Source organism: Mustela putorius, unplaced genomic scaffold, assembly GCF_011764305.1.
Source record: "Mustela putorius furo isolate JIRA1106 unplaced genomic scaffold, ASM1176430v1.1 tig00000196_pilon_pilon_pilon, whole genome shotgun sequence".
Lineage (NCBI taxonomy): Eukaryota > Metazoa > Chordata > Mammalia > Carnivora > Mustelidae > Mustela > Mustela putorius.
Genome location: NW_025421310.1, coordinates 13,873,687 through 13,893,976, shown reverse-complemented (window position 1 = coordinate 13,893,976; position 20,290 = coordinate 13,873,687). Strand labels below are relative to the sequence as shown.

The window sequence follows — 20,290 nt, the reverse complement described above, 5'->3', positions numbered from 1 at the left end:
GGCCCCCACGCGCATGCGCGCACCTCACAACACTTCCTCACTGGGACTGTAGGAGGGCAGCTGGCATCCAGGAGGCTGCTGGTCACCTGCAGCTCCACTCAGGGAGGCGGCGAGTGGGGAAGCTGGGGTCTCTGTTCAGTTCTTTCTTCTGGCACAGTGGAGAGAAAGCTCTGGAGCTGAGTGTAAGACTGTACCAGCTGCCCAGCCTCAGGGAGGCAGCTCTCCTTCCCTGGACTCGGCTCCCTCCCCTAGAAAACAGGGTAGTGCTTGATGTGATCAGGAGGGAGAGTCCCCTGGGAGATGCTTACCTGGAAGTTTTATGAGGAGCTCCCGCTGGCTCCCAAAGGCCAAGCCAGGATGGCAGCAGAGTGAGGGGAGGCTGAGGTCCGGCAGAAGGCCCTCTTCCTGCTCCATTCCTTGCCTGCCCTTCTTCCCCATGCCTCCTCCATCCTGCTGACGCCAAGAGCTTTCTCTGTCGGATTGGGACTCCCGTCCCTCCCCTTCCTTCCCGTTCTCCTGGTTGCCCTGAGGCAGAATCCAGTATTTCATAGACATACAGTAGAAACAGTACGAATGTCTTCTCCAGTGAACAGATAAACAAAACATATACATCAGACTTTTACTGTGCAGCCTTGTAAAGGGGCCAAAACTCAAAATCCTTGTGCTGTGTGAAAGAGGCTAGACATAAAAGGCCACATACTGTTTATCTCCGTTTCTGCGGAACATCCACAGAAGGCAGATCCGAGCAGACAGACCAGCCAGCCTTGCCTGGAGCCTGGGGACGGGGCCTGGGCCTCCTGGGGGCTGGGTTGCATCTCTTTCTTCTGTGAGCACCGCCAGCTACCCTGGGCTCCCAGGCTGTGCCCTGTGTCCTCTGACTGCTGCATTGTCCCCTATTCTGGAGGCCCCATGCTGAATAGCTCTCGGGGATGTTTTTTGCTGTTGAGGGTATTTCAGGAGTGGGGAGTCTGAGGCCACGTCCATCACAGTTAAGAGCAGAGTTCAGTTCTCCACTCTGCCACTTACCAGCTGTGTGACCTTGGGCCAGGGCCTTCACCTCTCTGGGCTCAGCTTCATCATAGCATTAAAGTATAGAAGAAACATTCTCTCATCCAAAAAAGAAAAAACCCCGTGGATTGAACACCCTGGCTGGCCAGTGTTGGGACAGGGTGGTGACCAGGATAGACTCAGTCGTGCCCTCCCTATCTAGTGGGGGAGACAACTGACAAGCAGAACTGTGTGATGTTAGCTGTGTGCTCTATGTGCAGAGCTGCTCGAGGAGCCGTAGGGAGGTGTTTGGGAAGGGCTGACTAGTTTGGGGACCCGGGGGTTACCTCCACAGGGCAGCAGTGGCAGTGAGGGGCCCTCATGGGAGGACAGAACTCAGTGGGTCATCGGAAGGGGTGTTTTGTTGTGGAGGGGTGTTTTGTTTTTGGCGTGGGGAGCAGGGGGCAAAGGGGACCCAGGTGCGGAGCATCACAGGCCTGGGTCCTCTGTGCCTGCAGCCCAGAATGTGACCGTGGACGAGGTCATCAGTGCCTACAAGCAAGCCTGCCAGAAGCTGAACTGCAGACAGATCCCCAAGCTCCTCCGGCAGCTCCAGGTACCCGGCAGGGGTAGGGTGCACTCAGAACGGGGCGGGGGAGGTGAGAGGCGGTTCCTCAACCACCCCCCACCCCTCCGATGCCGCAGTCCCCAGGCCTTCCCTTAGCAGGGAAGGGTACACAGAGCACCCACTGGCCACCTAGCCCAGGGCCCGCATAAACACATCCTTGAAAATCCTCTGTTGAGTCTTAGAAGCAATCAGGCTCTTCATGAGTATTTAAACTGTGTGGAATGAAATGAAGTGAGAATTTCAGGTGTCTGTCACTCCCCAGAGAAATTTGGTTCCCTGGGGAAAAGCCATCGACATACCTATTCCTTATGATCTCTGTATGTTCTGTATCCATTGTCTAATTTTTTTAAAGTTAAAATACTACTGGCATACAAAGCAGAATCCACTTCTCATTTTTTCACTCAAGCCCCATTTCCCGGGTGTCCCGCTGTTGACAGCTTGAGGTTTTCACCCTCTAGCCCTGCCTGTGCGTCTGTTATGGGGCAGCTTGCCGTCCAGAAGCACACAGACCCGAGGACAGGTTCTGTGTCTGCGGAATGGGTGCTGCTGTGCCCGTGGCGTGTCCCCTGACGCTGTGTCCCACGGGTGCCTTTACTGCTGCCTGCCCGGCCTGGGCGTGTTAGTAAAGCACCACCTTAGTACTTTCCCTCCGGATGGGTCATTCCAGAATGTTCCGAGGTTGCTTGTTTCTAGGGTTGTCGGTTCCTCAGATGGCACTGCTCTGAGCAGTCATGCTTGCCACCTGGCTCTGCCCCCAAGGTGAAGGGTTCTTGGGGTGGGGGAGGGAATGCCCAGGAGGAGTTGTGGACAGCTTCAGGGAAAGCGTGGTAGCCAGGAGTGTGGATCCCGGGGCCCGCGAGCCAGATCAGACCAGCCTAGCACTAGCTAGCAGATGGACTTAGGCAAGGCTGGCCCATGGCCATGTGTGTTCGCGTCTTTGTCGCAGCACATTCCACACAGGTGAGTGTGTGCGGAGCCCAGAGAAGAGAACCTGGCGCCCCGTGGGGGTGGGGCTGGGCTTGGAGCCAGCGGGGGCCAGGCAGCATCTGCCTTCGCCCCTCTACTGAGTGCTCTCTGCGTGGAGCCTGGTGCCCACCCGGCACCGCAGGCCGGCCAGCCCTCCTCTCCTTCGTTCCTGCTCCATGGCCTTCGTGCTGGTGGCTCCTTCCTGCTAGAATGCTCCATTTGGTCTGTGGGTACAGAATGCCCCACACTGTGAGGCCCTGCGTGCCGCCCCTGCCCCCAAACACTGCCTGTGGAGCCAGATCGGACCCCCGCCTTCGCCACGGTCAGTGTCCAGCCTAGCTCTGGAGGGTGCCTTCCTCCCTTCAGCACGGACCCCTCTGTTTCCTCAGGAGTTCACAGACCTCGGACACCGCATCGACTGTCTGGACCTGAAAGGTGCGTGTCTGGACAGAGGCCAGGAGCCCTGGGTAGTGGGCAGGGCCAGAGCCTCCCCGAGGTGGGTGTGGGCCAGCAGGTGCTGCCGTGAGAGCTGCTTAGCCAGGGGCAGTGGGGGTCCTGAAAGGTGTGGGTGCCCTCCCTGAGGGGAGGCAGGTGCAGCGAGCCCTCCCTTCTCCCCTCCACCTGGAGCCCCCGTTTCTAGCCAGCCCCCCAGGCACACGAGCATGCGTAGAGATACACTCCATCTCGTGCCAGGTGAGAAGCTCGACTACAAGACCTGCGAGGCCCTGGAAGAGGTCTTCAAGAGGCTGCAGTTCAGGGTCGTGGATCTGGAGCAGACAAACCTGGATGAGGATGTGAGCACACCCTGCCACTGCCATGACCTGTCCCAGGCCCCTTAGAGGTTTAGCAGGAGGGGGCCCTGCAGGACACAGGCTGGGCAGGGTCTCTTGAAGGACAAGATGAGGAGATAGCTGGTATGACCAGAGTGGATGAGGGCAATATTGGGGTTCTGGGGCAGAGCCCAGAAAAGGGGTCTCATAGACCCACCTCAGAGGCAGGGAAGGACTTGGGGAGCTGGGCCTTGGTGGGAGCAGGGGGTGCTTGGCCACCAGAAAGCTTTTCAGGATCCCCCGCTAGAGATCACAGCACCTGTAAGGGAGAGTTTGAGAAACTTACAAAAACAGCCTCTCCGTTTAGGCCCAGGTGTCCACACCTCCCCAGACTCGGAGACCACCAGGAGACCCAGGGGCTAGGGTCCTGGAGAACTGAGGCCCGGGAACGCCAGGGGCCCGGCCTGGTTCTGGGGCGTATGGGGCTGCCTGCTGGCAAGGGTGGGGTGACAAGTAAGAGAAGGCAGATGGCCTGGGCAGGAAGGGCAAAGTTGTTTCCAGGAAACAATCCAGAGGTGCTGGGACAGCATCAGGTCCCTCCCCATCCCTTAGTTGCTGGGCCCCCTGGGTCTGCTCAACCTGAGTCTAAACTCCGTTGTCGGGGCCCCTGGGTGGCTCGATCAGTTAAGCATCTCCTTTGGCTCAGGTCATGATCCCAGGGTCCTGGGATTGAGCCCCACATTGGGCTTCCTGTTCCGGGGGGGGGTCTGCGTCTTCTCACTCTGCCATTCCCCCTGCTGTGCGCTCTCTCCGGTTTTCAAATAAATAAATAAAATCTTCTTAAAAAGTCATTAAACCCCCATTGCCTCGGCCCCCAGGGTGCTTCGGCCCTCTTCGACATGATCGAATACTATGAATCCGCCACCCACCTCAACATCTCCTTCAACAAGCACATCGGCACCCGGGGCTGGCAGGCCGCTGCCCACATGATGCGCAAGGTGGGCGCCTCTCGTCTGTGGCCTTCCCGCGGTAGATGGGGCTCGGTCGCAGGGGGTCCAGGTGCTTTCCCACGACACGTGTCCCTTAGGGCTTGGTTTCCTGAGCCCTCAGTATAGGCTCTTGTCCCCATGCTAAGGTGTGTCCTGTCTCAGGCCAGCCTTGACTCCTTTTCTCCCTTCAGGTATCTTTCCCTCTTCCTTTACTTGCTGTAAGCTATCCCTCGGGGGGTGACTGTGGCTGCCCCCCTCCCACCACCATGTCCAGGACATCTGCCACAGGGGAATCTGGGAGCCCAGCTGTTAACTAGCCCTGCCTGCTCACGCGCAGGACTCCAGGCCAGGCCGTTCCCTCACAGACACAGTTGCCCTCCTGCTCGGTGGGATGTGGGATGGGGCTTAGGGGTGGTCCCCTGGGGCCCAGGAGGGCTGGGCCAACCTGTCCCAGCCCTGACCTGCCCCAGCAGACGAGCTGCCTGCAGTACTTGGACGCCCGAAACACGCCCCTGCTGGACCACTCCGCGCCCTTTGTGGCCCGCGCCCTGCGTATCCGCAGCAGCTTGGCAGTGCTGCATCTGGAGAACGCCAGCCTGTCGGGGCGGCCCCTCATGCTGCTTGGTGAGCTCCGGGACCCAGGGAGGTGGCGCAGTGACATGCGGCCCACGGGGGCTGGGGCTCGGCCAGTCACCACGCTCCTCCCGCACCCCCCCAGCCACGGCACTGAAGATGAACGTCAATCTGCGGGAGCTCTACCTGGCCGACAACAAGCTCAACGGCCTGCAGGACTCGGCCCAGCTGGGCAACCTGCTCAAGTTCAACTCCTCCCTGCAGATCCTGGATCTCCGGAACAACCACGTGCTGGACTCAGGTGCGAGAGAGGCCTGCCCACGCCCACCCCACTCCAGCCGCCGAGCACCCACTGTGCCCAGCCGGGGGCCCCACAGTGCTGGAGACACAGTGGTGGCCAGGATGATTGCGGCCCTGCCCTCATGGGGCTCACGGTCCAGGAGGGAGGATAGACCATTCCCAGGCAGTGACAGCTCCGACTAGGCAGGGCTGGGCTGTGGGAGCCCAGGGAGGGCGTCCTAGAGGAGGCCGGTGAGAATCTGCAGGAGGAAGTGAGGTGTTGAAGAGATCATGAAAATAATACCCTCTGGAAAGAATGTGCTGGAGGAAACAAGATTGTTGGGATGGAGGGTCAGGCAGAGGCTGTCTAAGATGGTGCAGGGAGGGCACCTCTGGGTGACAGTGAGGAGGACGAGAATGAAACCAGGCCTTTTAAAAGCCTGGGAAGGGGCATCTGGGTGGCATAGTTGAAGCTGCTGACTCTTGGTTTTGGCTCAGGTTCCCCACGTCAGGCACGCTCCGTGCTAAGCATGGAACCTGCTTAAGATTCTCTCCCTCTCCCCTGCTCCACCCCACTTTCTTTCTCTTTCCAATAAATCAATCTTGGAAGAAAACAAATAAATAAACAAAAAAATGCCTGGGAAAAGAATCCAGGCAGGGTGAATAGCAAGTACAAAGGCCCTGAGGTGGGAAAGAGCCTAGATAATTGATATTTGGGGTGGGGGAAGCCACGGTGGGTTAAAGGGTAAACGGGAAGGGAAAGGAAATAGCTGGTGGTAGGAACTCCATTTCCTCCTGGCTCCCTGTTGAGCCGGTCTCCAGGCCTCAGTGTGAGGAGAGGGCTCAGAGACAGCCTAGGGCATCCAGGCCAGTCCCTTCCCCCAGGATGGCCAGGCCCAGACCCCACGTTTACTGAGCACCTAGCACATGCTGGGCCTGTAGAGACAGAGATCTCTGCCCTTGGGAGAGACGTTGCAAGACAAATTAATAGAATATGCCATCTGTGAGATGCGCTCCGGAGAGAACAGAAGCAGCAGTGGCAGCTGAGCTGGCTGGGGAGTGTCGTGCAGGCTGACAGTCGAGCAGAGATGTGAAGCAGATGGAGGGATGTTCTGGGCCTGGGCCCCAGGGAGCCGTGGGTGTTGGACCGAGGCAGGAGGTGGCTGGGGCCAGAGTGGTGGGGATAGGTTCTGCATGCTCCTCGGGTGGCAGTGGTTCCCACACCACTGTCCCCTGGAAAAGCGCTCGGACCACAGCAGGGACTTGCCCACGGGCCCTCTTCAGGTCTGGCCTACATCTGCGAGGGCCTCAAGGAGCAGAAGAAGGGGCTAGAGACCCTGGTGCTGTGGAACAACCAGCTGACGCACACTGGCATGGCCTTCCTGGGCGTGACGCTGGTGAGTCAGACGGGGAGGGGGAGAGCGCCATCCTCTGCCTCCCTCGTGCTCACCCTACACCGCAGGGACCCTTCGCAGGCCTCCTTATGGCACTGGGTGCCCTCCCTCAGCTTCCCCAGCCTCTCTGTCCTAAGGGAAATAGCCTTTCTCACTTTATCCTGGTTTTCCCACGTCTGGCACCATGGCCTCGTGTCATGTTGCACCCAGGGTGAAAATGTTTTGCATAGAAAGTTAAATTTTCTGGAAGCCTTCAGTACATTTTACATCTTTTTACCTAAATACATGGTATTTAAAGCAAGCTCACAGGCTACAAAGACTCACATCTAAGTTAAGAATGACCAACGCGAGGTGTGTGCCCTGAGCGTTTGGGATGCTGGCCGGGCCTGGGCTGGGTGGTGGACAGGGCAGCTGGCCCTGGGGTGACGAGTCCATGAGCGTCTGGCCTTAAGCAGGACTGTCCGGGGTGGCACTGCCCGAGAGGGAGTGCTTGGCTTTGTGTCTTTCCTGATGGGCCTTCTGGGCCTTGCCTCACTCTCACGCGCCGCCCCCTCCAGCCGCACACACACAGCCTGGAGACGCTGAACCTGGGCCACAACCCCATCGGGAACGAGGGCGTGCGGAACCTCAAGAACGGCCTCATCAGCAACCGCAGCGTGCTGCGCCTTGGCCTGACCTCCACCAAGCTCACGTGCGAGGGTAGGGTGTGGGGGCGGGTGGGGGGAGCGGCGCAGGTGGGCTTGGTGGGCGGCTAGCCCGTGGCCAGCCCCTGCGGTCCCCCTCCCAGGCGCGGTGGCCGTGGCAGAGTTCATCGCCGAGAGCCCCCGCCTCCTGAGACTGGACCTTCGGGAGAACGAGATCAAGACGGGCGGGCTCATGGCACTGTCCTTGGCCCTCAAGGTGAACCACTCACTGCTGCGCCTCGACCTCGACCGTGAGCCCAAGAAGGAGGCGGTGAGCTGAGTGGGATCTTCCCCCGAAGCCTCTGGGGTCAGGGGGAGCTGGGGTGCAGGCCGGCCCGGGGTGAACACAGGCTCCAGCACAGGGACGGGCTGTCCAGAGCCCGAGCCAGGCCCACTCCGCCTGCAGGTGAAGAGCTTCATCGAGACGCAGAAGGCGCTCCTCGCAGAGATCCAGAACGGCTGCAAGCAGAACTTCATGCTGGCGCGCGAGCAGGAGGAGAAGGAGCAGCGGCTACAGCTCTCCGCCTCCATGCCTGAGATCACCGTCACCGAGCCCCAGCCCGACGAGGAGCCCGGGGACGAGCCCGCCACCAGAGCCCAGGAGAACGGGGCCATGGGCCCCGGTGCCAGGCCGGACTCAGACTCGGACTCCGAGGAGGAGGACGGGGAGGAGGAGGATGGGGAGAGGGCTGAGGCCCCCTGCCCTGCCCTGGTGCCCCCCTCGGACTCCCTGGGCTCTGGGGACAGGAGCCCCCCAGGCAGCCCCTCCTCCCCCACCGAGCAGCGTATTTCTGTGTCCAGCCCAGGCCGGGGCCACAAAGTGTTTGTGGTGACTCGGGTGGAGAGTCCTCCTGAGAGGGCAGAGCCCCCGGTTCCCCCCGTCCCGCTTCCCCCCGCTGCTCCTGCTTGTCCTTCCTCCCCACCTGCTTTATCCTCCCCGCCCACCTCACCTGCCCTGCCACCGGCTGAGGCCGTTGGCACTCAGGACCCAGGGGTGTTGGAGCCTCAGTCACAGCTGGAGCCGCCTCAGGCAGGGCCACCGCTGCCCAACGGCCTGAAGCCTGAGTTTGCCCTTGCACTGCCCCCAGAGCCACCCCCGGGACCTGAGGCCAAGGCAGGCAGCTGTGGCCTGGAACATGGTGAGTTGGGGCTCCAGGGCAGAGTGACAGTGGGCCCTGGGTGCTGTGGGACCCCAGGCAAGCACCTGCCCCTCAGTGGGCTTCAGTGTTCCCTGGGAACGGGTGGGAATGAGGAGAACTTGATCTTCAGCCCCCACCATGCTTCCCCTGGGTCCCTGGGAGTTCTCCCTGGGACGGAACAGGCAAGATGTGCTGACTGGAGTCTGACGGTCTCAGTGGTACCCAGGCCTTGTGCTGCCCTGAGAGTCAGACTTGGGCAGAGTTTTGGTGGGGATGTCCTGAGGTCCCCCCATCCCCGCCTGCCTGACTGGAGGTTGGTCGCCCCTTCTCCCATCACAGAACTGAGCTGCTCCAAGAATGAGAAGGAGCTCGAGGAGCTGCTTCTGGAAGCCAGTCAGGAATCTGGGCAGGAGACACTGTGACACTTTAGGTGAGACAGGGGACTGGAGCCAGAGGGCAGGGGTTCTGGGGGCTGGCAGTAGAGCCCCTGGCTCTGACAGGCCCTCCCCCCTCTTCTCCCCAAGTTCCTTTTTTCCGGTCAGTCTTCGATGAGCTGAGGCCAGAGCCATGAGAATCTGCTCACCTTCACCCCCAGCCTTCCTGAGGCCTGGGCCACCAGGGGTGTGGGGGGCCTTTTTGGGGACCCCTGCCCCCCACAGCAACACTACACAGAGCGCAGGAGCCGCAGGGATTGCTGTCCCTGCCCTGACTTAAGCACTATCTCTGTGTCCAGCACTCGAAGGCTCGGGCTGGGGGGATGGGAGGAGCGCTCTCTCCAAGGACATCAGCCACAAGGCTGGATGCCTTTTCCAGATGGCCTGTTTGGTCCGGCTTGCCCCGTGGAGGGCAGGAGTCCTGGGTGGTGGTGGGATGGCCCCCCCAGTGTCCCTGGGTGCAGGGCCAGGCAGGAGGCATGACAAGGGAGGGGCGGTGAGCAGAGGTGGTGGAAATCGGTAGAGCAGCCCCAGGCAGGGTGAGGGCCAGGGCTGGGGGTGGGGGGGGGGGAGCTGGGAGCAGAGGATCAGAGCTTTCTTTTTCTTAAGTGCAATAAATCTATCAGGGAGCTGGGGCGGGGAGCAGCCAGGGTTCTAGAGACCCTGCTGTCCAGGCCCCTTGAAGCTGCGCCCTGAGAGGCACTACAACCCGTCGGGGGGTGGGCGGCGTGGGGGGGGTACAGGTGGGTGGGATGGGGGAGGGGCTACTCCTGTTGGTGCAACTCTGTTCACACCTTTTCTAATAAACCAGAGCTGGGTTCACCACACTCGCCTGCTCTCTGCTTGTGCCGATCTGCAAGGTTGGGGGGTGGGGGAGCACCCCCTGTGGGACCTGTGGAGCACGAGGAGCTGGGAGGGCAGGGACCAGCCAGCTCCCAGGACCATCTGTGGCGCTCATGCCGGGGGAAAGCAGGGAGGCCGGGAAGGCAAAAGCCACATTTCCCACCATGTTCCCTGCCCTGGGGTCCTCCCCCCCCCCCAATTTTTTTGCTGCGTCTGTGCCCCTGAATCTCCCCTCTCAAACAGTTCCTAGTCCTGTTTCTCCAGAGGGAAACAACCCCCCAGATATCTCCTAGCATCAGGCCTAGGCTCCCAGGGTGTGATGGAGATTAGCCACCATGGCCTAGGGGGACTAGGCCCCAGCTTTTGCCCCCAGAGGCCGTAGATGCTCCACGTTTCCATGGGCACATGGCCCTGCGGACACATTTTCAGACTTGAAGCCTTGAAACGGAGAGAACACATTTCTGTGCTAAGCCTCCCAAGTTGTGGGACCAACTGCGCCGTGCTCCAGGTTGTCCAGCTGGATCCTGGATCAGTCCGGGGTCACAGTAGGGGGCATCCCCTCAGCCAAGGATTGTCTCCCCGTTGCCTTCAGCCACCCAGACAGCCCTGGAGCTTGTGAAGACACTGCGTCCATTCTGTGACTGGGCTAGATGTAAAGATCGCGGTGCCGCTGCGTGGGAGTTGGTATTTCCACACTCCTCCCCCGGGCCTGGGGTCCACAGCCATGCTCCTGGCCCATGGCCGTCTGCTGGCTAGTCAGCGCCTGCCTACTCCTGCTGCTAGTCTATGTCGGCCTGGACCGGAGGTGGTGAGAAACGGAAGCCCCAGCCAGATGGATTGAAGGGAGGCCAAAGGGAAGGGACTTAACCGGCCCCAATGTGATGCCTGCAGACACCAACCTGTCACGGGGATCACGTATCTCGGAAGGGCATTGTTCTTGGGCAGGCCCCCCACTGCCATTGGAGAACCTCTCCAGGTGGGTGCAGGTTTGTCCCACCGGCGTGGCCATGCAGCTAAGCTGGCCGCCCCCGCGGAAGTCACAGGTCAGCTCTCCACCCTGGGTCCGCTTGGAGGCCATCCCTGGCGCGTGGAGCAGAGCTGTCAGCGAGCCCTAATTAATTCATCACACCAGGCCGGAGCCACCCCTCGAGTGGAGCAACCCGCTGAGGTCACCGGGACACCACCCTCGGAAATGCCAGCTCCTGCCCTGCCTGCACTGGGGCAGGCCAGGGCGTGGGGACAAGGACCTAGATCCCCTGAGGCCTAGGCGCTCTCCATTGCCTGAGTCAACCCGGCACATCCGTCTTCCCCTACTTCAGTGGCCTCACCCACCACCCCCGCAACGCCTCCTGCCATCAGGGAGGCCAGCAATGAGGCCACCTGCTGAGGCTGCCCAACTCCTTGTGGGGTGGGGTAGGGCTGCTTCCCAGTCCCTGCCAGGCCAGGGAACCCAGGACACACAGGCCAACGGGGGCTTTCACATCTCCATTTATTGCACTTGAACCCGGGGTTCTTCACTGGTCCTCTGGCTCTAGCTCTCTGATGCTGGCTCTGTTCGCTGCAACCGCAAAGAGCTCTCTGTGGCTCACAGGTTCACCTGGGGGGGGGGGCACCACTGGCCTCCCTGCGGACCCCCTTGCCCCCTCCTCCGGGCAGACGGAGGAGCGGTTCCCTCCCGCTGCTCCTGGGGTACTTTTTCAAGGCCCACCTGGGCTCTAAGGGTTCTCAGGCCGCGGGTCTTGGCTTGCCTCCATGCCCCTGGTCCCGGGGCTGGTGGGCTTCGCCAGCGTGTGCCGGGACATGCCCAGAGCCCTGACCTGACCGGAGGGCCCCGGGGGCATGGTTGGCTCCGGGGGCATGGTTGGCTCCACGGGCATCGTGGGGGGTGTCGTGGGCTGGGGACTTGGGTGGGCTGGGCGGCTTCAGCGCACTGACAGCCCGGATGAGGCCCATGCGGCGGCGGATGGAGTGGTCCAGGTTCACGGTGCAGCGCAGCAGGGTCTGTGCCTCGGCCACGGTGAAAGGGAAGTCGGCGCCCAGGAAGCGCTCAAAAAGCTCGGGGTCACCGTCCAAGTCCAGCACGTTCTGCAATGCCTTGGTCATGGAGTGCAGCTCTCGGCTGTTGTCGTAGAACACATTCCAGAGGCGCGCTCCAGCCTCGGGCGCGCCCCCAGCCTGCTGCCTGTCCTCCAGGCACTGCAACACCCAGCTGAGGCGACAGGGCCACTGGTTGGCCAGCACGACCCAAGCCACGGCCTGGCGCGGCGTGGGGCCCGCGAAGTCCCCGTCCTGCTGTTGCAGCAGGCGCACGGTGATGGGTACGGTGTTCACAATGCGCCGCATGGACACCACGTTGTCGGGCACGTACTCATAGAGGCAGTCGCGCTCGTCGTGCAGGCAGAAGAGCGCCTCCTGGATGCGGCGCGCAGCCTCGGCGTCTATACGGCTCTGCGCGCGCTCGGCGGCCGCCTTCGTCTCCACCGCCAGGAGCTGCGCGCCCTCATCGCGGCCGCCCCTGCCACCCCCGCCGCCCACCGCGCCGCCCGGCCGCAGCTTGCGTGTCATCTCGCGGTAGAGCAGGTCGTCGCGGCTCTGCACAGCGTCGTGCAGGAACTGCAGCTTGGTGCGGCGGCCCATGATGGGCACGGAGAAGGGCAGCGTGACAGTGCGGTTGAGAAAGAGGTAGCCGTTGTCTGCCGTGCCCTTCATGGAGCCGGCGCTCTCGAGGCACGCGGCCAGGATGCTGGGGTCCACCACCAGGATGAAGATGAAGGGCGCGTGGCTGTCGGACAGCAGCGTGTTGATGGCGTTGAGCACGCCCACCACGCGCTCCGGGTAGCACGTGTCCAGCCCGGTGACCTCTAGCACGACGCGCAGCCGACGCCGCTGGTAGATCTCCAGGAAGCACAGGAAGTCTGTGAGCAGCTCCACCTCCTTCTTCACCTCGCACATGAAGCCCAGCTGGCTGCCGAACTTCTCGCGCGACACCAGCCGCTCGATCTTCTTGCGCTGGCTCACGAACAGGTGCTTGCCCACCGAGTACACGGCCATGAGCAGCCCCGAGCCCGACAGCGTGGTGGCCGCGCCGCCGAACACCCGCAGCAGGCTGCCGCCGGCGGCGCCGTGGCCCGGGGCGCGGGCGCCCACCGACAGGTAGAGCAGGCCCACGCCGAGGCCGAGTGCCGCCAGCAGCGCCAGCAGCGCCAGGCACACGCGGCGCCGGCAGTGCCACTCGCGCTGGCAGAAGCCCGGCGTGGCGGCCGGCTTGTTGCCCAGCACCGAGTACACGCTGAAGGGCAGCGCGCCATAGTGGTGGCGGATGCCCTCGCACAGCGTGGTCACCAGGCCGGCCCACAGCTTGTCCGTGCCCGCGTACTGCCAGGCGCTGAATCGGATGAAGAGGAACTTGACGTTCTTGCGGCGCAGGTGCAGCTCGGTGATGACGGGCTGCAGGAACACCAGGTACCAGAGCAGCCGCGGGAAGCCCCAGCCGCGCACAGGCCGCGGCTGCCACTGCACCCGCCGCAGCTCCTCGGCCTCGCGCTGGGCGGCCTCCTGCTGCATCAGCGCTGCGGGGAGGGAAGGGGGGTAGGACGCGCGGCACGGAGTGAGCGGCTGGGGGTTGGGGGTGCTCGGGCGTGAGCGGCGCGGGGCGGGACCCGCACCAAAGCGCCCGTGGCTGGGGAAGGGGCGGGTCTGGGGGCCTGGCCCGAGGTCCGAGGTGGGCAAAAGCTGTGCTGGCGGCAGAGAGAGGACCGAAGGGGCGAGGAGGAAGCCTCAAAGGAAGGAAAGCATGCGTGCATGGTGCTGAGGAAGCCACGGGGTGGGCAGCAGAGTACAGCCTGTGTCTGATCTTCCTGGCTTAATGCTCCTCCTCCTTCAGGAAGCCCTCCCTGATCCCCAGGCTCGGTCAGGTGCCTCCTGGGCTCTCCCACCCCAACCCTACCCACTGTTGGGTCATCACTCTCTGGGGCCAGGTTTGTCTTCCTCTCTGGCCTGTGAGGCCAGGAAGGGCAGGGCTCTTGGTCATCCTGTGTCCCCTGGGCACCAAGGAAGGGCTGGGGGAATGTCTGAAGAATTGATCACGAGAGGCTGGGGCAGGGTCCATCTGCTGTTGAGGTCAGTGAATGGAATGAATGGAGATGAATGGAAATGCCTAGCACTGGAGGAGGAGGTCCAGAATGCTGTTTGCTTTTGCCTTATAACCGGGAGTTTTGTCCCGGGACGCTATTTATCACTCTGCGACAACACAGGGGCAAATGGAGGCTTGTTTGGAAGCTCTGGCTACAGTAGGGGCTGGGGTCTAAGCAAAGCTTAAACCAGGTCCGAGCTGCTCTGGACCCTGGCCACGTTTTGGCCCGTGAGTTGGGTTAACCTCTATCTGTTGGGGCTCCTGTGGGCACTAGGCCCTGGGCCAGTGCTGAAATGAGATGGGTCTGGTGATTCCTTGGCATGGACCTGGCAGGGGAGGGGATGGGACTGTTGCCCAGGCCAGAGAAGGAATGAGCAGGGACATGGAGACAGAGGCTGTGGGCATCAGGAGGAACCTGGTTAAAACTGACTTACAGGCATCTGGACTGAGACCCAGCTGGCCTCGGGAGTGAGCGGGACTGGGGGTAGCCTGAAGCTGGGCAGGAACCAGGGCCTCCGTTTCCCTTACTCCCACCAACCCCAGCACACACAGAGCCTCACCAGTGATCTTGTCCAGCATCATGTGCAGGCGGCAGCCAAAGGGGGCGTAGAAACCCACTGTCACAGGGACGGGCACGTGGCAGAGGGTCTTGGCCAGACAGCTGCAGTAGACATCGTCCTCTGTCAGGATATCTGAGGGCCAGGTTGGGGAAATGGGGAAGGGGGGAAACTGAGTCAGCGAGGCTGGCCAAGCACCACCCGCCTCCCGCCCGCCCTCCACAGAGCCCACCCTCAGCCCCTCCCTCCGCCGGGATCCCTCTGCCCCACTCCCCTAGCTGACTCAGGTCAGGCCTGCAGATGGAGGTTTCTGGGGCAGTAGCCATGCAACCCCCTTCTCTGGGGTCCGATGTGTCCCTCTGGGCACCCCAGGAGGAGCTGACCCCAGATCTACCAGGTCAAGGCTAGGAAGCTAGACTGCCCACCGACCCCCAGCACAGAGGCCCAAGGGATTTGGGCTGATCAGGCCGGCCCTAGGTCACTAGATTCAGCCTCCAGCCTGTGGTTCCCCCGGAAAATTCCCACGGGCCTCTCTTGGGACTTGAGGCCCTCAGATGCTTAAAGTGCCTCTTGGCACGCCCCAGAAGTTTCTCGTGTCAGTTCCTGCCTGCGTTGCTAGTCTGACTCCAGAGCGGACAATCCTGGCTCCTCTCTGCTTCCTGTCCATCCCTTGGCCCCCTGACCTCACTCCCTCTCTAGAACCCCATGCCGACTGCCTCTCATCCGCCCCGAGCCCAGGCAGACCCAGACCTGCCTCTTGGGCCTGGCTATGCCCCCTTTTCTGCATGAGCCCTGAGAGCCTCAGTCCCTCCCTATGAAGAGGAGGTACAGAGACACCAGGCAGCATGGATGCCGAAGGGTCAGGCCTGGGGTGGGCCCTCGGTCGGTGCCACGGTCTGGAATGACTGTTTAGGGAGCAGATTCAAGTTGAAGTCCTTGTGCCACGCACCAAGCATCAGTGTCCACTCGGCTGAGGACATCCTGCTTCCTCCCCGGGGCCCCCCCCACCAAGTGCTACATCTTTGAATGGAATTGGGGCACCAAAAAGGAAGGGTTCAGCTCTGGGCAGCCCTGGGCCAACCTCCTGGTTCGTGTTGGGGATAATACACCCAACTTCCCCAGGGGCCTGGGAGGCTGTGGGATCCCTCCCTCCTGGAGGGTCAGGGCCTGGCCTGGAGGCACGGAGGGCAGCAGGATGACCCAGCAAGATCGGCAAAGTGGGGGTGGCCCCTGGGCAGCTCTGACCCTGCTCTTCCTGGTGGCTGGGTGACCTCACCTCGCTGGGGGCTCTGCTTCTGCGTCTGAAATGGGCAGCAGGGCCCAGAGCCTGCGGGGACGAGGGGCCGCCTGACCTAGAGCCCGAGGCCCTGTTCAACGGTTGCTCTACATTCAAGGCAGACCTGGAAACCGGCTGTCTGGCCCCACGCCCCGCTACTAGCACCTCCCCCCCCAAAACTCCATGCTCCTGTTAGATCCCATGCCAGCTCACATTCCTCATGGCTCCCACCTGCCCCAGGGGCCAAAGCCCCAGCCCTCACAAGGGTCCCCGGGGTACAGCCCCATGTGGCCCTCCCCACTCGCAGACCTTGTCACGGTCCCGGTCCCAGGAGCAGGCCCATCCTGCCGCGGCTTTGCTCAAATGTTGCCCTAATGGCAGCTTGCCTGATTGGTGACCTGATGTAATGTGCAAACCCTTGTCATGCTCTTACCTCTGCTGCTGTTTGCCCCCAGTGTAGTTATCAGTGGGTGACACACTAAAATTCTGGCTTCCTGCACCCACCTCCCCGCAGCACTCTGTGGAGACAGCAGGTGCTGCCCTGCTCCCTGCAGCCCCCAGCACCGCCCCCCCGCCCCGCACACATCCAATACCTAGTCACAGGACAGATGGATGAATGAATGAGTGAATGAATGAATGAGTGAGTGAAGGGACCCCTCCCCCTTGCCACATCGTTCTTTCCAGCCCCTAGGCCACTCCCCCACTGCTGCCCCTCTCCCCCATCCCTGACCTGGCCAGCAAGCTTGCTGTTGTCACCCGCCCTGCCCCAAGTCCTCTCTGGTCCCCTGGACTGGGGGTTCAGGGCAGGGCGGACCGGGCATAGAGAGAGCAGAGTCAGGCTGTCAAGCAGAGGGAAACAGCCTGGGCCCGGACCCACCCTCTAGGCCAGGACGAAGCACCAGGGACGCACCTGTCCTGGCAGCTTTGGACAGGTAAAGCAACAGGTCAAGCAGAGGCGGCTGCCCAGAGGGCCCAGGGTCAAGGGCAAGCACCCTCCCAGACAGGGAGCAGAGCAAGGAGGGCAGGCTGGGGGGCCAGAGGCCCGGGCCGGGAGAGGCAGCAGGGACAGAGCCCAGGGGAAGGCTGGGTGAGCACCAGAGCTGTAGGTGAAGGGGCCACAGGCCGCTGGGGCAGGCAGGGGGCGGGCGGCAGGGGGCCTGCTGGGCTCCAGGAGGGTGCCAGCTGCAGAGCGTGGGGCTGGGCCGTTGCTGGCCATGGCAGGTGCCGCGGGGGACGAGATGGTGGGCTTGGGGGGCGGCTGGGGGGCGTTGGCCGGCTGCCTGGAGGCCACAGCGGTTGCAGGTGGCCCCTTCCGGGCCCCTGGACCGGAGCAGAGCCGCTGCCGCAGGGGGCTGGGAGGCGGGGACTGGGGCTGCCGCTGCTGCTGCAGGCCGGGGGGCTGGGGGCCCTGACGGCAGCCGCTGACACCCCCCCGGTGGCTGTGGTAGGCCAGCTGCCAGCACACCTGTGGAGGCAGCCGACAGGGCCCGTGGGCGCGAAGGGCCGCTGGGTCATGGCACCACTGGTGACGGCATCCTGGAAGGAAGGAAGTGGGGGTGACTGGGCCTGGGTCCCTGACCCCTGGGGGGTACTGGCAGGAACCAGGTCCGAGGCTTCAAGGGGAGGCTGGGGCTGGTCCCTCCACGGAGGCCCCAGAGAAATCAGAGAAAATGAGGAGATATGGGTTGGGGGGCAGTCTCTGTGCTCTCCTGTTGGGGCTGCAGAGGAGAGGGGCAGAGGCCTGGGTTTAGCCAGGTGAGGGGCTGGAGTGGGGACAATGCCTTGGAGTCCTTGGGGGGGGGGTGTCCCTCCGGTTTGGGTGGGCAGAATGGAACCCATCGGAAACTGGCCTGGTAGGTCCAGAGAAGGCTTGGGTGATGGGAGGTGGCCGTGGACAGGGGATAGGGCGGGGACTGAAAGGGGTGGGCTTCGTACTCCGAATTGGGCAAGGTTGGTGGGAAGGAGGGGCTTCCCTGGGAGGCGCGGACCTCAAGAGGCTGAACCGGCCCCATGGGAGGTAACTGTCCGCACCCCTCACCCTCCCAGCAGGAGCACCTGTGGTCACCACCCCCTGGAAACTGTCCCCCTACTCATACACACTCAGCGGTGGGGGGCGCTTGCTCTCTCTCCACACCGCTCCCCCCAGGTTGGGGTAAAGTCCTTACAGGCCTGGCGATTTGGGGTAGGGGCATCTTACCCATGCGGCAGTGGGGAGGCTAGGCTGGGTGGGCCCCCTGCTGACATTCCCATCTGGGTTCACAGGTGCGGGCTCCCTGGGGCCTGCACGCCCCACACCATGACACCTTTATGTGGGGAGTGCCAGGAGCTCCTCTCGCCTGGGGCCTGAGGTTCCCCTTCTGCCCGCAGCCCCCTACTCACAGGCCACGCTCCCTGCCAGGACTGAAACCCTACCTTTTTGCTGCCCCAACTCTGGGTCCAAGAAGTAGCCCTCAGTGGGGGTCCGAAGGGGCAGGGTGCCCTTGGCGAAGCGGACGGTGTAGTGTTTGTGCATGGCGGCGGCGGCGGGGACCTGCTCCAGGGGAGGGCGAGGGTGGACTCAGTGCCCTGCACCCTTGGGTGCCGCCCGGATAGAGCCCACCCCCGGGATGTGACCTGGGACAGGTGAGAGACCCCGTCCCTGATGTTGGGGTCCTGGGTCACCGGGTGGGGTGGCGGTGCTCTTCAGAGTAAAAGTAAATGGCCAGGACCCCCAGCACAGCTAGATGGGGGAGAACGGAGAAGGGTTATGGAGGTGCTGGGGCTAATTCGGGGCGTGTGAGATTTCCCAGGTTGGTGATTGGGTGTTTGAGAGCCCCTGGGAGTTTCCAAGAGGCCTGGACAATGGAGGTGCCAAGCAGATGTGGGGAAACACAGGGAGCCCAGGGGTGGTGGAGTAAACTTAGGGGACCACTAGGTATTGGGGGATGTGCTGTGGGAAGCGTGGGCTGGCGCCACAGGACAGGACGCGTAACCAGTGCGGGGAGAGCTGGGAGCCCCCGAGCCGCCACCATCGCCACAGAGTGACTGAGATTTCTTCGGGGCTGGTGCATCTAGAGCCTGAACCGGGGCGGGAGCGGGGAGGGGAATTCCGGGGGACACATTCAGTCAGGATGGGACACATGGGGAAGAGCCTTAGCAGACACAGGGTGAGACAGGGCGCATGGGCTGAAACTGTGAAGAGTCGAAAGCAGAAGCGAGAGAAGGATGCCGGTGGGGGGAGGCAAGTGATGCCAAGGGGAAGAGGAAAGGTGGGGAGTTGGGGCTCGGTGAGGGTTGGGGCCCCCTGCCCACCCACCCCTCGCCTGGGGTCCCCCAGACCTACCTGATGGCAGCCTCTCAGCCCCAGCTCCCCGCCGGCCCTGCCGAGCTGCTGCGCCAGCCTCACGGGCACAGGCCCCACTGGAGAGAGGCCCCGCCGGTGCCAGCCGCCCGACCGGTTTGCCCGCCCTGTCCCCGCCCCGTCCCTGGAGCAGCCGCCCTGCCTGCTCACACTCAGCTCTCGAGGACTGGGGGCTTCCCCCCAGGCATGGTACCACAGGTAAGGGAGGGAGGTGGCCAGCAGGCAGGGGGGTGGGGTGGGGGGGAGCCGGCACAGGGATTAAGAGTCCAGGGCTGAGAGAGGAAAACAATCCTGGGCTTGAATGCCAGTTCCTCCAGGGCCCAGCTGTGTGACTTCAGGCAAATGACTTCACCTCTCTGAGCCCCGGCTTCCTCATTGCTGAGTGGACCAGGGACAACCACTGTCCCGTAGTTGTCAGGAGGAGTCCGCTGAGCACAGCACCAGGCACTTAGGAACGCCCGCAGCTAACGTGTGCTGGCACGGACTGACCCATTTACCGGGCGGCTCTAGATGCTTCTCCTAGAAGGACGCCGGCATGCGGGTGAAGGCTTACAAAGGACTGCACACGGTTTATGCACCGGCCCCCTAGTTAGCCCCTCTTCTTCACCACACCCCAGCAGGGCGGCTGTGATGCCTCGTTACAGATGAGGAAACTGAGGTTCCCGAGAGCTGAAGTTCCTTGTCTCAGTCGCGTGGAGGCACAGCGGGCGTTCTGGAAGCTGGGGTTTGTGCAGCAGGCGCGTGAGGCCCTGGATGCCTTGCAGATTGTTCTCGGAGCACTGATAGCAGGGACGAGGCTGAGTAAGAGGGTCTTTCCGTTGTGCATGGGGTGTGGGGTCTGCTCTCCAGACCCATGTCCCTTCAGTTGCTGGCACGACGGGGCGAACAGTCACTGCCAGGGGAGCTAGGTGATCTGGTGGGGATGGGACAGCTACCACCAAAGAGCGCCCAGGACAAGAGAGAAGGGACCCCATCGAGGCCAGCAGGATGTCCCTCTAGGCGTCTGGGTGACCAGATCCTGCCCCCTGCAGCCAGAGCCAAGCATCCTTTCGTCCGCTGGGGGCCAGTCCTGTTTCTCCTCCCCAGGTCTTCAAGCTGCTTTACCTGGGAAGGCTTCCTCCCTGCCCTCCCCCAGCTGGGAACTCTGCCCACCCCCTCGCACCCCCGGCAGCAGTCCCGCCAAGCAAGGCACAGGACTAGTATGTCTGAGTGAGGGCTGAGTGTGTGAGGGAACCTCCAGGACGAGCCCAGAACTTTCTGAGGGCAGGAGGGGGCCGACCCCCCTCTGCGCCCCCGTCTA

The 20,290-nt window shown here is 62.6% G+C and overlaps 2 protein-coding genes across 7 annotated transcripts in view; one reads left to right on the top strand and one right to left on the bottom strand.

The window, feature by feature from the left end:
- PPP1R37 (protein phosphatase 1 regulatory subunit 37) overlaps positions 1-9,667 on the top strand; it is a 40,068-nt gene extending 30,401 nt beyond the window's left edge. The window contains exons 2-13 of one of the 2 annotated variants that reach the window (XM_004767621.3): positions 1,506-1,603; positions 2,971-3,016; positions 3,275-3,375; positions 4,230-4,349; positions 4,811-4,964; positions 5,059-5,214; positions 6,477-6,589; positions 7,144-7,285; positions 7,374-7,540; positions 7,676-8,408; positions 8,748-8,838; positions 8,933-9,667. In XM_004767621.3, the coding sequence (XP_004767678.1) occupies positions 1,506-1,603; positions 2,971-3,016; positions 3,275-3,375; positions 4,230-4,349; positions 4,811-4,964; positions 5,059-5,214; positions 6,477-6,589; positions 7,144-7,285; positions 7,374-7,540; positions 7,676-8,408; positions 8,748-8,830 (1,913 nt within the window). In that variant the 3' untranslated portion in view covers positions 8,831-8,838; positions 8,933-9,667. The remainder of the gene's footprint in view (positions 1-1,505; positions 1,604-2,970; positions 3,017-3,274; positions 3,376-4,229; positions 4,350-4,810; positions 4,965-5,058; positions 5,215-6,476; positions 6,590-7,143; positions 7,286-7,373; positions 7,541-7,675; positions 8,409-8,747; positions 8,839-8,932) is intronic. The other variant, XM_004767622.3, reaches the window with a different exon arrangement.
- A 1,488-nt stretch (positions 9,668-11,155) lies between these two features.
- Positions 11,156-19,318, bottom strand: NKPD1 (NTPase KAP family P-loop domain containing 1). Of its 5 annotated transcripts, none has more exons than XM_045077175.1 (4): positions 18,973-19,098; positions 18,063-18,180; positions 14,378-14,509; positions 11,156-13,254 (listed from the first exon to the last, which is right to left on the bottom strand). In XM_045077175.1, exons 2-4 carry the CDS (start codon positions 18,160-18,162, stop codon positions 11,411-11,413), a joined length of 2,076 nt encoding a protein of 691 aa, XP_044933110.1. In that variant the 5' UTR covers positions 18,163-18,180; positions 18,973-19,098; the 3' UTR covers positions 11,156-11,410. The 5 variants fall into 5 exon arrangements, with proteins under 5 accessions (XP_044933110.1, XP_044933113.1, XP_044933111.1 ...); XM_045077178.1 differs by lacking the exon at positions 18,973-19,098 and adding an exon at positions 16,746-17,186 and having other exon boundaries at positions 18,063-18,962; XM_045077176.1 differs by lacking the exon at positions 18,973-19,098 and adding an exon at positions 18,264-18,962.
- Between the last annotated feature and the right edge of the window lie 972 nt (positions 19,319-20,290).

Coding starts and splice junctions, on each gene's coding strand:
- NKPD1 (XM_045077178.1), bottom strand. CDS start 18,162: ATGCACAAACACTACACCGTCCGCTTCGCCAAGGGCACCCTGCCCCTT. Junction 17,187..18,062: donor AGAGTTGGGGCAGCAAAAAG/GTAGGGTTTCAG, acceptor CCTTCCTTCCAG/GATGCCGTCACCAGTGGTGC. Junction 13,255..14,377: donor GATGCTGGACAAGATCACTG/GTGAGGCTCTGT, acceptor CCCTCCCCGCAG/CGCTGATGCAGCAGGAGGCC.